This window comes from Microtus pennsylvanicus, chromosome 13 (assembly GCF_037038515.1).
Source record: "Microtus pennsylvanicus isolate mMicPen1 chromosome 13, mMicPen1.hap1, whole genome shotgun sequence".
Lineage (NCBI taxonomy): Eukaryota > Metazoa > Chordata > Mammalia > Rodentia > Cricetidae > Microtus > Microtus pennsylvanicus.
In genome coordinates this window covers 48,541,880-48,558,980 of record NC_134591.1, presented here as the reverse complement: position 1 = coordinate 48,558,980, position 17,101 = coordinate 48,541,880, and the positions used below count along the sequence as shown (strand labels likewise).

At 39.8% G+C, this 17,101-nt stretch overlaps 1 protein-coding gene across 1 annotated transcript in view; it reads right to left on the bottom strand.

Moving 5' to 3' along the window:
* Positions 1 to 17,101, bottom strand: part of Stil (STIL centriolar assembly protein) — a 50,745-nt gene that overhangs the window by 1,555 nt on the left and 32,089 nt on the right. Inside the window, exons 13-16 of the mRNA XM_075946043.1 lie at positions 13,343 to 13,508; positions 10,881 to 11,109; positions 4,517 to 4,706; positions 2,232 to 2,482 (exon numbers count right to left, since the gene is read on the bottom strand). Coding sequence (XP_075802158.1) covers positions 2,232 to 2,482; positions 4,517 to 4,706; positions 10,881 to 11,109; positions 13,343 to 13,508 — 836 coding nt within the window. The remainder of the gene's footprint in view (positions 1 to 2,231; positions 2,483 to 4,516; positions 4,707 to 10,880; positions 11,110 to 13,342; positions 13,509 to 17,101) is intronic.

Sequence of the window (17,101 nt, the reverse complement as noted above, 5' to 3'; positions counted from 1 at the left end):
CTACTGGCTGGCCAGTTCAGTGTTTTACACCGACAGCATGCACGGAGGATGACTATCATGAACGCATTACCAAGCCAGGTGTGGTGGTGCAGGCCTGCTATCGCAGACCTCGGGGAGCTGAGGCGGGATAATCAGTTCAAGATCAACTTGAGCTACACAAGAACCTGTCAAAAAGTATAACAAAACAAAGCAAAAACAAAAAGAAAAGAAAGAGAGAGTAAGAAAATACACCTTATTACATTATCTAATAGTTACCCACTAATGGGGTATCCATCATGCCTGTAATCAGGAAGAGGCTGAGGCAGGAGAACAATGAACCTGGGCTGCATAATGAGTTGCTCAAATAAACACAGCTGTGCATAGAAAGCATGGGAAACTTGTGAATTCCAAAGGGTATATGTAGTTTTTTTCTCATGCTTTTTTTCTTAAGGATTTATTTAAATTTTATGTGTATGAATGTTTTGTCTGTGAGTGTATATGTGTATCACATTGTGCCTGGTACTCTAGGCCAGAAAGGAGCACTGGATCTCCTGGAACTGGAGAAAATACCACATGGTCACAGATGTTCAGAAATAAAACTGTCCGGGTTTTTGAGATGGCTCTGTTGGTGAAGGCATTTACTGCTGAGCCTAATGACCACATGGTGAAAGAAGAGAACTGACTCCAAGCTGTTCCCTGGTCACATACACACCAGCACACACAAACACACTCACACACGGGGGGGGGGGGGTGATAGAAAATGAGCAAATAAATAAGTGAATAAATGTATTTTTTAAAAATTTAAAACCTTCAAAAATGTTAGCTTCATTGTCCTGTAATACTGGAAAGTATTAAAATAAATATAAATATTTGGCAAGCAATGGTAAAACATCTATTATTATAACTTTAATTTGAACAAGTACTTGCAGAATGATATTTATTTAGTATTGATTTAAATTGTAGAGAAGAGATTTGACCTAAAAGTCCAGTGAGAAAGGATGAGGGTTCAGTATCTTATAGTGCATGTGCAAAACAGAATATTATACAGCTATCAAAAACATGAGAAAGGGGCTGGAAGATGGCTCAGTGGTCAAGAGCATTTGCTGCTCTTCCAGGGACCCAGTTCAGTTCCCAGCCCTCACCCAAATAACTGTTCTGGAAGAATACAAAATAAATGCTTAAAGTAACCATGAATGAGACAGACTGAAGAGTTTGAGGGAACAATAGCTTTTGTATTTTATCTTATATTGCCCCATACTGCTTTAAAAACAAAAAACAAAAAAAAAAAACACTTGTTTTTTAAACTAAGAAATTTTGTTAGTTTTCTAGTAACAAAAGTAATTATCAGAAAACTTACTAGCTTACTTATTAATTTCCAGATTTTATCCTTGTTGTGGAATATTACTTTAATTAGGCAAAGATGTGTTACATTTGTTTAACTAGTGAAGGTGTGTTACTGTTTTACCTTGCTTGGCTGAGGCACCTGACTGGTCTAATAAAAAGCTGAACAGGTGGGGCTGGTGGACAGAGGGAATAAGTAGGAGGAGAGAATGAGGGAGAAAGAAAGGGAGACCCTCAGGGTCAGTCAACCAGGCAGCTCCCGTCAGACATGGAGTAGCACAGACAGTATGAAAGGTAAAAAGCCCCGAGGCAAAATGCAGATGAAAAGAAACAGGTTAATTTATTTTAATTTGTAAGAGCGAATGGGACAAGGATAAGGCTGAACATTCATAACTAATAAGTCTCTGTGCCGTGATTTGGGGGCTGGTTGGTGGCCGAAGAGAAAACCCGCTCATAACCTCTTTTTAACAGGTGTATACATGCTGAGGTCGTCTCTGGTAAAGCAGAATCTGGACGAAGTGTCTGAAGTTGGCTGCACACAGCCAAAGGAACACCCATGCTTTCTACCAGCAGTGTGTATGGCTGAACACTGGGAACTGGCACATCTCCACTACCTCCAGGGAGACTTTCAGACCGCCAATAAAACTCATTTCTCTTTTCCAGTATTCTGCTGACAACTTTATCTAGGAAAGATAGCACTAAAAGAATAAATCAATAGAGCAACCATGCTCAAGTGACTTTTCTATGTCACCTCATCCCACTACAAGACTGGAAAATATAAAGATGATATTTGCATTCCAGTATAGCGGGCCCTCAACAAATGACAAGCCAGCAGACATAAGGGCACGCACACGCCATCCCGGAGTACGCAAACACACTGCCATACATTCATCCTTTAAAACTCAAGTTACCTGGCATGGTCCACTTTCTGGGCATTTTTCTTCACTTTAGTGGGGGAATCAATTTTCACTCCCAGGCTCCTTAGCTGTTTAATAGTTGCACTGAGCACACAGTCTTTGTCTACCAGTCCTGAATTGTGCTTTTTTTTCCTTACATGGTGAGTATTTTGGGTCTTGGTGCATTCATGGTTGACAACTACTGCTTTGGTAGGTAGTTGGTCAATTTCTTGGGAGGAGTTATTTAGTAGGTGGTTCACTTTACCCTGTGGGAAAAAAAAGAATAAAAATTAAAAGGATAAAAATTAAAAAATTTAAAAATCACTAACAATCTTAAGGTCTTTTTAAAAATAATTTACTCATTAATTTATATGTATGTCTGTGTGCGCGTGGGCGCCTTCAAAGGTGGACTATCAGTGGGTGTGAGCCTCCTGACCTGGTGCTGGGAACCAACCTCCGGTCCTCTCAGAGAGCAAGCTTTCTCAACTGCCGAGCCCCCCTCTAGCCCTCAACCTTAAGATTTTAGGATAATGCCACAAGGAAGGTTAAATATTACCTTGTCAAATTCTATAAAGTGTCTAGTATTCTTGCAATTATACAAGTTTCTTTGTCTTTTCTTTCTTCCTTCCTATTTTTTTTGAGACAAAATTTCAAGGCTGACCTTGAGCTGGTAGAGATCTACCCCTCTCTGCCCATTGAGTGCTGGGATTAGAGAAATGAGCCACCGCAGCAGCTGGCCTATTGTTTACTTTTAAATAGGAGCCCATCCTAATGATTTTGTCAGATTTTCAGGAAAGAGGAGATCCACTTAAAAGCCAACCGTGAAGACGGGAGTGAGGGATGAACATGAACCTATATTAAGTTCTTTACTTATTTATTTTGATTTTTTGAGACAACTACATAACTCTGGCTATCCTGGAACTCACTATATCGACCAGGCTAGCCAAAAACTCACAGAGATCCACCGGACTCTTGCCTTCCAAGTGCTGAGATTAAAGGAGTGCATCACCACACTTGGTTTGTATAAAATTCTTAAAGAATGAAATAAAAATTATTATTAACAAATAACAAGTCTAGGAGCTAACCCCTATAATCTCAGTCCTCAGGAGGCTGAGACAGGAGTCACAAGTTCAAGGTTAGCTTGCAGTACATAGTAAAACCTGTCCTCTGGCCTCTAACTTTACAATAAAACAAAAAAGCAAAATAAAAAATTACTAATATACTTAAATCACGCACTTGCAAGTTGGCAATATGCTTCTTTGGGTTATAAAACAGACTTTCTTGCTGATTTGCAATTAAGCTCTTTTTCACATTCTATAAAACACCAGTGACTTAAGGTACCATGAATTCGTGACATTCGAGCTAGCATACAGCTTGCACCAGTTTAGGACCCAGAGGGCAAACAACACATACTGTGTGCTGATGACCATGCAGAACTTCACTCATATGTTACCTAATCACCAGCTGCACACAGGGAAACATTCCAAGTCTTCCAGCTGGATGGAAGTGAACCTTCAGAACCCACTTACAGCCAGGTGGTGGCGGTACACACCTTTAATCCCAGCACTCGGGTCGTAGAGACAGGTGAATCTCTGAGTTTGAGGCCAGTCTAGTCTACAAAGTGAGTTCCAGGACAGCCAGCTCTGTTACACACAGAGAAACCCTGTCTCAAAAAAACAAAACAAAACAAAAAGACAGAAAGAAAAAAGAAAAGAAAGAAGAACCCACTCACCTTCTATGTTAGCTAAAAGATCTATTTATTCTGTTTTGCTTTACTATACTTCTCAACCCATCATGCTTGCCAATGGTGTCTCTGTTAGAATGTCCCCTCTGTTCTCAAAGGCACAGACTACACTGCTACAATACCTACTTAGCTTAGTCTCCTTTCTTTTTTTTTAATAGTCTCCTTTCTTAAACTAAGCTAAATGTTTATTAATTATCTGCTTACCCGCACTGAAATTAGTTAATAGTATCATAAATATTCCACTATTTTCAAATTCCTCACAGACTTAAGTTGCTTGTCTTTTATCCCCTAGTTCCAACTATAGAAGGAATTTAGCAGAATAGTAACACTTATATTTTTAAAATAAATATTTCTTTTTTTCTGGCTAAGTATCTAATGACTACAAAGCTTACAATTAGTTACAAAATTTATGAAAAGCTGAAAAATTACATATTGTTAAATATGTCTAAAGTGATTCTATTTCAAGGTTTCAATCAATTTAAACCTAGGGAAAACTTAACGAGTATTTCCTATATCATATAACCACCTCACAAAAGATCAAATGGGCTACACTTACCAACAAGTCCTGGTAAATTTTCTGGTTATCTGGAAAGTCAGGCTCAACTCTTGGTCCTTCTGGTGATTCAGCGCTGTTACTGGCTCCCTCTGTTGACTCAGTCTGTAAGCACATGCTCACACTCTCAGCCAGTAAAGCATTTGGGAAGAACACAGGCACATCAGGTTCTTTTCTCTGCTCTGAAGTATTGCTGGAAAGGACATGCAGGGAAGAAAGTAGTAAGACCTAAGCAGCACTTGGTACAATTGAACTTGTTTGTTTGTTCGTTTGTTTGTTTTTTGAGACAGGGTTTCTCTGTGTAGCCCTGGCTGTCTTGGAACTTGCACTGTACACCAGGCTGGCCTCAAACTCAGAGATCCGCCTGCCTCTGCCTCCTGAGTGCTGGGATTACAGGTGTGTACCACCGCTCCTACCACTGTCCAGATGTATATTCAATTCTTAGCAAGGCAAATAAACATCGTCTTGACAGGCTGCTCATAAACCAGACCACAGTACTGTTTTATTAAGTTACCTGTTACCAATTTATTATGTTGTCCCAATTAAGATGACTTTCATTGAAGGCCAGAAACAAGGTGATATCGTCTACATTTGGTGCAGCAAAACCTTTTAGGATATCTAAACATTATATACGTATAATTTGCTCACTTGGAACTTTAAAATAGAATTGATCCTTGCCAACTCAAGGTTCACAAGCCACAATTATTAATCACATTATTTAGTTGATAGCATTTCTTCTTTATGCTTTTATTTTTTTCAACTTTATTTAGAGCATTTATCACCTTCAAATTAAAAAAAATAAAATGACTGAAAGAAGCATTATAAGCTCATTTCTTGTTAGCACACTAGCCTGTGGCTCTTTCAGAAAATAGAGAAGCAGCTAGATATGGTGGCACGGGACTGGAATCTTTTAATTATTTATGTGTTTGTATGCCTGTGTGAGTTTATATGCACCATGTACATGCAAGGGTTCAGTGAGGCCAGAGGAGGTAAAGCCCAAGGAAGTGGAATTCTAGATATTGTTAGATGTCTGAGCTAGGAAAAGAACCAGGGTCTTTGCAAGTTGAGTTAGTGCTCTTAATGCCTGAGCCACCAAAGAGTCATTTTTACATTATGTGTATATGTGTGTGTTGGTCTGTGCATGTGTATATGGGCACCTGTGGAGGTCAAAGCCACCACTGGATCCTCCTGGGGCTGGAGTCACACACCCTTGTGAACTGCCTAACATGGGTGCTGGGAACCCAATTCAGAGCCTCAAGAAAGCAGTAAGAATTCTTAAATTCTCAGCCATCTCTCTAACCCCCATGGGCATAGTCTTGTCCCATAGGAGACAGAAATAAGAGAAACAAGAGTTCTAAGTGGCTAACAACCATCCCAAGATAAAATCAGAGTTGTTTCTGGCAGTGTTTGCCCATTCTCGATCACGTGACCTCACTTAGGTCTTTGTTCTGGACACATCACACGCACTTTGCATTGTGCACACTCATCACACCTCGATACTCCAACAGAAGCTGTTGAAATGCTGTGGCTCAGATCTAAGATTATTGTATGTTATAAACTACAGTGTTTGTATTGTATATACAAGGTTTTGTTCCTATAGAAACATAATGGTTTAAACAAAGACTTTTCTTATTATCCTTCTTCAACGTGTAAGTATTAAATTAGTATATTTTTGGATTGTATTGTGTTGGAAGAGTTGATTTTGAAATGACCCTAAATATATTTGTCATTTTATATTATATGTTTATGTGCAGCGGTGTTCTCAGCACTGACCATTAAAAATCAAAACACTCAACTCTTAAACACGTTGAAGATATGTTGGGTGTGGTAGTTTATACCTTTAATCCCAGTGGATCTCTAAGCTCAAGGCCAATGTGGTCTATAAATTAAGTTCCAGGATAGCCAGGGCTACACAGAGAAACCTGTCTCTAAATAAATAAATTGAAGGTTCTGTCTCCTACAGTATCAACTATTCTGCCAAGATTTAATTCTTTACATAAAGCAACCACACCCATCTCATTACTATAATATTTTGTTTCTATATCACTAAATGTTTTGTATACCCTTTTAATATACATATATCCAGAGTCATGCTAAAATTTCTCAGGTGAAAGGGATCATTTGCAGGTTTAAAAAGGCCTTGCTATATATAGTGGGGTGTCTGTGACTGTGAGTTTTCCTCATCTACTCCTGTTCCCCCACACTGTGCCCCAAACATCTGACTGCAACCAATCATACTAAGTAGCTCTTCACCTAATAACTGAACCCTCTAATGTACCCTTTAAGGTTTGTCTGTCTCTCCAAAAATCACTGCCATCCAGATGGGTGGTGGTGGTGCACACAAGGCCAGCCTGGCCTACAGAGAGTTCCAGAATAGCCAGGGCTATACAGAGGAAACCTACCTTTAAAAAAAAAAAACTAAACAAACACCAAAACCCAAAAACATTGCCATCCAAAAGCCAGGCCTGGTGGCTCACACCTGCCACAAGTTCAAGGGTGGCCTGGCTTATACTTTTCTTTTTAGGGCATCCAGGGCCACACCGTTTTTATTCTAAGGAAGCAGCCATGTCAGCTATGAAATTTGTCTTATTCCAGTGTTAGCCAATGGCCAGCATGATTAGACACTGTACTAGTAGTCTTGCCCACCAATTGGCCTGAGGGACCCCTAGGAGATCCCTAAAGCACATTTCTAGGTGCCCTGAATGTAGACAGCACCAGGGGGTCAGGGTGAAGAAAATCAGAAGGACAAAGCCTATTCGTGGGCTCAGGTTCTCTGTGTCCAGCAGCGTCCCACTTGCCATGAGGTGAGCAGCTGGGCCCTGCCATGTGTGTCAGAATCACCAAAGGCCCACAATGGAGCCAGCTGCGAGGACTGAAAGCTCTGAAACAGTGAGCCACATCACTTCTCCTTTAACAGCTTCTCGGTATTTACCTTCCACTAAACGCTGGCTGCAGAGCTGCAGACACTGTTCTGACCATTTTATATACATCCTCACTTAATTCTCACAATAACCTCAGAAGCACATGCCTTTACTATTCCCGTCTCACAGGTGAGAAACAGTCAACCAGAGACTGTGAAAGCAGTCTATGGCCACATCGCTATGGCTCAAATTGGAAGCTCAAACCAGAGCGTGCTCATAATCAATGGGCTACACCATGTGGTCAAGAATTTAAAAAGATTTAGCTGGGTGTCTAAACTAGTAAATAAAAACAAAAGCTGGAAAAAAATGACACGAAAAACTTTAAACCTCAAAAAATGTAAGATGACAACAAAAATGAAACAGATGATTCCAATGTCAGTACCTCCAAAAGCATCCAAAGCATGGCTTCATAAAATTGCTGTAAGTAGATGCCGTACACCATACTTTCCACTGGGAAAGAGTGATCAATAACCAATTAAGCTGCACAGCCAACAGACTTATCTTCAGAGACTGCTCCAACACCACAAAGACTGATCTAGCAGACGTTCAAGGGGGCCCAGAGCACAGAGAGCTAAGTGCAACCAATGAATCCTCAGCAGCGAAAGCCACAGCATGAGCCGGCAGTCAGCCAGGATGCAGAGAACACAAGTCCACCGTGCATGGAGCTGGGAATGATTTCTTTTTAGGACAGGGTCTTTCTATTTAGTTTGTGCTGGCCTATGCTCATGACTGTCTTGCCTCCTATTCTAAGTGCCACCACATCTGGCCTAGAGATAGTATTGATTCTAAATCAATATATTATATGCTGAAAAAAAGGGGACTAGATCTACATCTTGTTGGGTGTTACAATCAATAAAGTTGATTAATTGTTCTGAAAAAGCAATTAGCTTCAGCCAATCAGTTAAATTAGTTCCTTTTCTGAAGTTAGAAACTATCAAAGGATTGGAGATTTTCAGATTTGAAAACCTTAAATCTAGAAAGTATTCAGTATTAATTACAGAATTAAGTAAAAGAAGGGGCTGGAGGGATAGGTCAGTGGTTAAGAGCACCGGCTGCTCTTCCCTGGAAGACCTGGGTGTGGTTCCCAGCACCCACACGACAGCTCACAATCATCTGTAACTTAAATTCCAGAGGACCTGCTGATAATGCTGATAATGCTCTTGTACACTGTAAAGACTTGTCACTCATACTGGTTTAATAAAACACTGACTGGCCAATAGCAGGCAGGAAGTATAGGAGAGGCAACCAGACTAGGAGAATTCTGGGAAGAGGAAAGGAAGAGAGGTAGTCACTGGCCAGATGCAGAGGAAGAGAGAGGAGAATACCTCACAAGAAAAAGTACCAAGCCATGTAGTTAAACACAGATAAGAATTATGGGTTAAGCCAGGCATGGTGGCACACACCTTTAATCCCAGCACTCGGGAGGCAGAGGCAGGCGGATCTCTGTGAGTTTGAGGCCAGTCTGGTCTACAAGAGCTAGTTCCAGGATAGGCTCCAAAGCTACAGAGAAACCCTGTCTCGAAAAACCAAAAAAGAAAAAAAAATGGGTTTATTTAAGTTGCAAGAGCTAGTTAGTAATAAGCCTGAGTAATAGGGAAACAGTTCATAATTAATATAAGCCTCTGTGTGTTTATTCAGGACTGAACAGCTGTGGGACCAGGTGGGACAGAAATGTCCGGCTACAAGGACTCGATGCCCTCTTCTAACCTCTGCAAGCACATGATGCACATACATACATGCAGGTAAAACATTCACTTATAAAAATTAATTAATTAAAAAAGAGAATTAATTCAAGACAGATAATAGGTAAATCACGTTTCGTTCTTTGAGTTTCTAAGATTTTTCGAAATAAAATGTATACAGACTTGGGGCTTTTTCTGTCAGGAAACATTTATTTAGAAGCTAACATGAGTTGGACATGGTAGTGTATACCTATAATCCCAGCCCTCAGGAGGCTGAGACAGGAAGATCATGAGTTCAAAGCCAACTTGTGCTGCATATCAAGTTCTAGGTCACCTGGACTGACTGAATGAATGAATGGTTAACGTGGGGAGATATTATGGCAAAGACAGAGAAATAAATATGGCCCAGGAATTCAATTTTGCTGGGGAGATGTATGCAAAAAAGGGTTTTAAATAAACTGCTCCTCATATGAACCTTTAATTTAAAACCTTTGATTTAAAACAGTGTTATAAAATAAAAACACATTTCTCTTAGCTTTTTAGAAGTACATATTCATGAATTTAACTATTACATAATCAATAGTTTAGAATACTAATTAGTATCACAAGGCTTTTAACCTGAAAAAAAAAATCTGCTGCTTGTCCCATACTATTTCAAAGAACACTTGCTCTATTTTGCCAAATTTACTGAGTATCTAAATTACTCTAATTTAGTAGAAAATTTCATAATGGAAAAACTTCAAATATAAGTGAAAACTGTTTAACAAAACACTATATACTGTGTTTTGAAATTTACCATTTTAGCCCTTGGTGTTGGTGCATGCCTTTAATTCCAGCACTTGAGTGGCAGAGGCAGGTGGATCTCAATGAGTTCAAGGCCAGCCTGGTCTATAAAGTGAGTTCCAGGACAGCCAGGACTGTTACACAGAGAAACCCTGTCTTGAAAAACAAAACTAAACAACAACAACAACAACAACAACAACAAAAATTACCATCTTGTCAATTCTGTTTTGTTTCTGTATTTAGTCAGTTCATCTATTAAACATATAAAATGATATATGTAAGTATTTAGTTGTTGCTTTCAAATGTAATTGCACTGCCACTTGGAATCCTGTATTATCAGAATCTCTGAGGTAAAGTCTGAGTACAGAGAATGATGAAGCTTTCTTTGGATGTTGTTGATTCATTCAGATTAATATATGGGTATAGTTGAAGAAAGTTGAAAATTCTCCATTATACTGACACTTATTACATAGACATTAATGAAAATATAGTAAATATATCAATCTCTCAAAGAGGAAGAAAATGTACATATTGCTGACTAAAATAAATAATAGTGATTTCTATATTTCAGAATTACAGAGCACATTTTAAACGTTTTCACCACAAAAAGTTTATGAGGTCATAATTTTGATTGCCAGATTTATTTATTTATACTATGTATATAAGTGTAAAAATCACATTCTAAGGTAGGCAAAGGGTTATGGACCTTTAATTTCAGCACTCAGGAGGCAGATGTAGGCAGATCTCCGTGAGTTCTAAGCCAGTCTATACATAGTGAGGTCCAGGACAGCCAGGGTTACATAGGGACCCAGTCTCAAACAAAAAACAACCGACTCCCCCCACACAAAAAAACAACATACACACAACCCCAAATATAAAATATATTCAATCCTTAGCACTACAAAAAAGAAATGTGTGTATGAGTGTGTGTGTGTGTGTGTGTGTGTGTGTAGGGTGAAACAGTTAATGAAAGGCTCTTACTTAGACTCAGGAAGCAGATGATTAAACTCTTCCACAGCTACGGTGCTTTCTTCAAAACTGGGAATGTCAACTGCTTTTAATGAAGACGCGCTGCCAGGAGGACTTGCAGCTTCATTATTAATATCAACAGAAAAGTTCATGTCCTCACTGGAAATCTTGGTGTCATCTTGCTTTAGCCGTGAGTCAGGCTCCTGATCACCACCGTCTGCATTCCAAAACAAGCTAGCACCTGGAGGTTAAATGAGTTCAGATACTAGAATAAAGATTCAACTAGAAAAAAGAATAAATGTAAAAGCTTGTAAAGACTATCTACGTTACATTAACAAAATTACACTGCTTCAAATTACCTTAAAAAGCAATGCCACAAAGAGAAAGAGGCAAAGGGCAGGAAGAGAGAAAACCAGTGGCAAAGGGAAAGGGAATATGCTGTGTCCTGCTTGCTCGAGAGCAGTCTCTGCTTCTCAAATTAAGGTACAGTGGCACGCCGTAATTCAGCACTCAAGAAACTGAGGCAGGAGGATCTTGGATGGAGGACAGCCTGGGCTATGTAGCAAGTTCAAGACCAATGTGGGTTACATTAGTGGTAGTCTGTCTCAAAGTAAAATGGAAATACCTCAGGAGAAAACAGTACACATGCAAAAGAAGGGATCTGTAAATTCATAGGTTTTCTGGTTTTGATCCTTAAGTAGAGTGTCCTAAGAAACTGTGTTAGAGGTGTACAAGGTACACACACTGGCAGGCAGGTATTTAAAGATCAAGTGCTTTGGGGATAAGGAGACAGATCAGTGTGTGAACTGCTTGCATGAGGACCTGAATTTGGATCCCGATTACCCATGTAAATGCCACCTGCTGGCCATCAGCCTTACCTGAAACGGCAAGTTTCAGGTCTAAGAAAGACTCTGTCTCAAAAAATAAAGCAGAGAAGCAAGTGAGAAGACAGACTGATGTCCACTTCTGGCATCTGTTCATGCCTACCAGGTTCAGCACACCTGTCCACACGTGTGCACACATGCATATAAAACACATACATGCTTAGACAAAAACAAACGCCAGTGCTTCTCTAACGCAAGGAGCCATTTGTGCACGCTTTCCGAGCCAGCCTACCTACTATTCATTATACTTTGTTACGTAAACCCACTTTACTTTTGCCTGGCTTCACCTTTTCTGTGAAGTCACGGGTTTGATCTGCTAGTCATTCCTTTTCTATTACACATAAGAAAAATGAATTAGGGCTGGAAAACAGGCTCACTGGTTAAGTGCACTTGTTCTTGCAGAAGACATGGGATTGGTTCCCAGCACTCATATGGTGATTCACAACCATCCTTAACTCCAGTTCCACAGGATCTAACGACCTCTCCTGGCCCCTGCCAGCATCAGACATATAGCTGATGAACATACATACATATATGCAGGTAAAAAAGTCACACACATAAGTCTAAAAAAATAGATTTAAAAAATAAGATGCTCATCTGTATACTACCTCAAATAATCTTTTGTACCATGATACATGTAACTTTTAATGCAATGGTTTCAAGAAATAAAAAAATGTAAGTTGAAATGGTTTCTTTCTTCCTTTCCTTTCCTTTTATTTTTGATATAAAGTATAGAGTCCAACCTGGCCACAAACTCAAGACTCTCCAGAGCACCAGGACTACAGGCATGCACCACCACGAAAACATTTTCTACTCTGAGTGACTTCATGAGATAAACCATTAAGATCAAGGTTTAACTTTGTATTCGCATTTTTTTTTGAAAAAAAGCATTTAAAAAAGTTGCACTAGGTCCTGCCTATTCTATACCTTTAGAGAAAGTTAAGTATACAGAAAATAAATATGCTTCTAAAAGTCTCTTAGTTCAAATGACTATTAATTTGTTTTGGAACTGGGCAGTGGTTGTGCATGCCTTTAATCCCAGCACTTGGGAGGTAGAGGCAGGTGAATATCTGTGAGTTTGAGGCCAGCCTGGTATACAGAATGTTCCAAGACAGCCAGGGATACACAAAGAAATCCTGTCTTGAAAAAACAAAAACCAAACCAAACCAAACCAGACCAAAAAAACTGCAATACAGTAAATATAGAAGTTTATAAGACAGAAAACACTACACTTTCTCCCCTTTGGTATATGTGAGTGTGTACATGTGTGTATGCAGGTGTGAACACATATGTACAAATACATATGGATAGCAGAGGTCCCTTCTCCACCACTCTCCACCCTGTATTTTGAGAACTGAACCTACAGTTCACAGGCTGGGCAAGACTCACCAGCCAGAGAGCCCCAGGGGTCCTCCTGTCTCAGTCTTCCCAGAACTAGGATTACAGATGTAATTACTGCATCTGGCTTTTTACATGGGGGCTGAACTCAGATCCTTATGGTTGAACGGCAGGCAATGTACTAAGCATCTCCTCATCCCCTCCTCCATGCCTTTCCAGGCACTCGTGAGAAGCATTAAAAACTAAAGTTACCTGTGCTCACAGCGATGCTCACACTTTTCCTCATGTGCAAGCCAGGCGAAGACTGTGCCTCCATGGAAACCAGCTCCACTTGTCTTGCCGCTTTCACAGTGTCTTCCACAGTGGTGGTCTTAGGGGAGCCAGAATTTAGAGACTGGGCTTCTAATAAGCGCTGAATCTGTATCAATTCAAAACACGCATGAAACAAACAACGAAGCAATCAACAAAGCTGGTGGAAGAGTTTAGTAACAAATTTCAAATACTCTAGTTATTAGAGATGATTTTTAACTTACATTTTCTAACAATACAATTAAATCAAGTAACAAGACTTACTCGGTGCAGAAAGTCATTATCCTTAGTTACTAAGACCCACTTTCATTCATATAAATTTAAAAGTGGACATACAGGTGGTTAGATTAGTATTCATAAAGTGACACACACATGACACATGAAGTCTGAATGGCCTCAAATCATACTTTTTATTCATATACTTCAAATCAATGTATTTTATTCCTATTTCACTATACATCAAGTAAGAATGGAGACGGAGGCATACCCTGAGCTTCATGCACCAAATACTGAGCATATTTCACAAGATGCTTTCTATGAAGTTTAGTCAGAAGTTCTCATGCTTGGCCACATTGAAACAAAATAGCAACGAACAAGAGCTAACACTGACTGGTTCTTTCTTGTCTGCAAGACACTTGCACCACAAGTTATTTTAGCTGTGTACGTGTTTTGTCTGCACCACCTACATGTCTGGTGTCCATGGAGACCAGAAGAGAGCACTGCATTTCCTGAGGCTTCAGTTACAAGCAGTTAACATAGTTGTGAGCCATCCTCTGGCTACTAGGAATTGATCCTGGGTCCTTCAGAAGAGCAGCAAGGGGTCCTAACCACTGAGTCATCTCTTTAGCCCTATGCCACAGAATTTATGTGAATTTTACCATTCCATGAAGTGTATACTGCTGTGGGACAATGGTTTTACCCTGTAAGGATTTGTTTCTTGTACTTGTTTAATAAAATGCTGATTGGCCAGTAGCCAGGCAGGAAGCAGAGGCAGGTGACCAAGCAGGAAGTAGAGGCAAGGTAATGAGAACAGGATAATTCTGGGAAGAGGAAAGAGTCAGTCCACAGTCATCACAGAGCAAGCAAGATGAGAATGCCTCACTGATGAAAAAGGTACCAAGCCACGTGGCTAACACAGACAAGAATTGTGGACTAATATAAGTTACTAGAGTTAAGAATACTGAGCTAATAGGCCAATCAGTTTATATTTAGTGTAGGCCTCTGTGTGTTTATTTGGGACTAAACAGACGTGGGACCTGGTGGAACAGAAATCTTGGTCAACAGTATACTATTAAAATTCATTTTACAGGTGAAAAACTTGAAACATTACAGTTACCTGTTGAGATTGTATGACAAGGGGCTGGAGAAATAGCTCAGTGGTTAAGAACACTGTCTGCTTTTCCAGAGACCGAGGTTCAATTCCCAGCACTCACATGGCAGCTCACAACTGTCTGTAACTCCAGCTCTAGGGGATTTGACACCCTCACACAGACTTTAGTATAATATCAATGAACACAAAATAAAAAGATTTTTGACAAGTAGCAAAACTAAACTCCAAACACCAAAAGTCTTCCCTCCTCTTCAAACAGAGAGGTAATTTATGAACTTTAGAAATTATCAATTCTGAAGTTTATAGTATAGTCACAAAATATGAAACAATAATTGCTGTTAATTCAGAACATTTTCAAACCCTAAAAGTCTCTGTGTCATTCACGGTCATTCCTTACCACCCCTTTCTCCTGCCCTTGGCACGCACTAACACATCTGCACTAACATCTCTGCCTTTGCTGATTCTGCCCATTTCATACAGACAGAACTAAGACTCGAGTCTGGCTTCTTTCTCTTTACACAAAGCTTTTAAGATTAACTACAGCATTTATCAATGCTTTTGAGTGCTGAATATTCCACTGTATAGTTATGACCACTGAGTTTATCCATCTATCAAGCTGATGGAGAACCAGGCTGTTTATAATTTGGCCTCTTGTGAACTATATTACTATGGACATTTATTTATTTATTTATTTATTTTTGAGACAGGGTTTCTCTGTGAATTTGGAGCCTGTCCTGGAACTAGCTCTGTAGACCAGGCTGGTCTCGAACTCACAGAGATCCGCCTGCCTCTGCCTCCCGAGTGCTGGGATTAAAAGCATGCACCACCACTGCCCGGCTTACTATGGACATTTATGCGCGGAGTTTTTTTGTTTTATTTTGATTTTGTCTTCTTGTTTTAAGATAGTGTCTTGCTAAGTAGTCCTAGCTGACCTAAGCCTCGCTCTACAGCCAGGCTGGCTCCCAGCTTGATTCCCCTCTCCCTGCATCTCCTGGCTGTGCCGCCACAGCAGCGTGTGTACAGGGCTTTTCACTTTTCTTGAATATGTACTGGAGTGAGGAACATTTCCTTTATTTGTTTTGTTGTTGATTCTTTTTGTTTTTTCCCTAAATATTTTGACTTTTTATTTCCCTATAATTGGTACTATTATGGTTAACTAATCTAGTTAGTTTTAGTCAACTAATATAATTATCAATAAGGCTGCTTTTCCATGGCTACATAACTTATATTGGATGGAAACTGAATTGTAATCTAAGGAATCTGCCCATCCAATTCATTTGCCCACTCCATTAAGTATAATACCAAAACTACTGTGAATGCCAGAGGAGGAGCAAGTTTAGGTATCTTTTTGTAGACTGGGCAAGGGCCCCACCTCTGAGCTACAGTTCTAGCTCAAGGCTGGGTATCCCTGAACTTCTTAGATAAACATTTCTTTTGACTTCACAATTTACTTCTGGAGAGCCAGTGAGACGGCTCCAAGGGTGCTTGCCGTCAAGCTTCATGACCTTCTCCAGGCCCCACATGGTGAAAGGAGAGAACTGACTCCTGTAAACTCTTGACTTTCACATGCATACCGTGGTCAACAGGAACACACACACAAGCACACATGCACACACAAGCGCCTGCGCACACACATAATAAAAAAATTTTAAGTTTACTTCTAGGAATCTACGGCACATTGCTATTAGCATATATGCAGCTAAAAATATGAATAAAAGATGCAAGTAAGTGGGCTGGAAAGATGGCTCAGCTGATAAAGTATATAAATGAAAGAAGTAAAAAAATGTAAAAAATACATAAAATTAAATACAGTGAAGAAAAAACAACCTACGAGTATCAGGATGTCCACTGGTGCGTTGACTGCAACAGAACAAAGTTTGAAGTGTTGTCAGAACAGAACAAAACAATTAGAAAGCCCACGTGTATTCTGAGAAAAATGACCCAATACAATAAAGTTCTCTATGGACTCACAATGGAAGCAGCTTAGCTGGTAAAGTGCTAGCTTTGCAAACATGAGGACCTGAGCTTGGTCCCAAGCACCCAAGTAAGAGTCACGTGTGATGTGCACCTGTGATAGGAACACTGGGAAGGCGGAGACAGGCAGATCCCTCAGGCTCACTCACAGCCTGAGCCCTAGGTCCCACTGAGCGACTGTCTCAAAAACATTTTAAACACACAAAGAACCACTGGGTTGTACACTTTAAACAGCTAAATTGTGTTATATGCATCAATAACATCAAAACATATTTACTCGTCACCTCATTATCTTCCTGAGATATCTCAAATCCTTTCTAGAGGAAGCTACTATCCATAGTTCCATGTTTCTTCTGTGTGTTTCCTGTTCCTTCAATGAATATTTAGACACTTGCGTA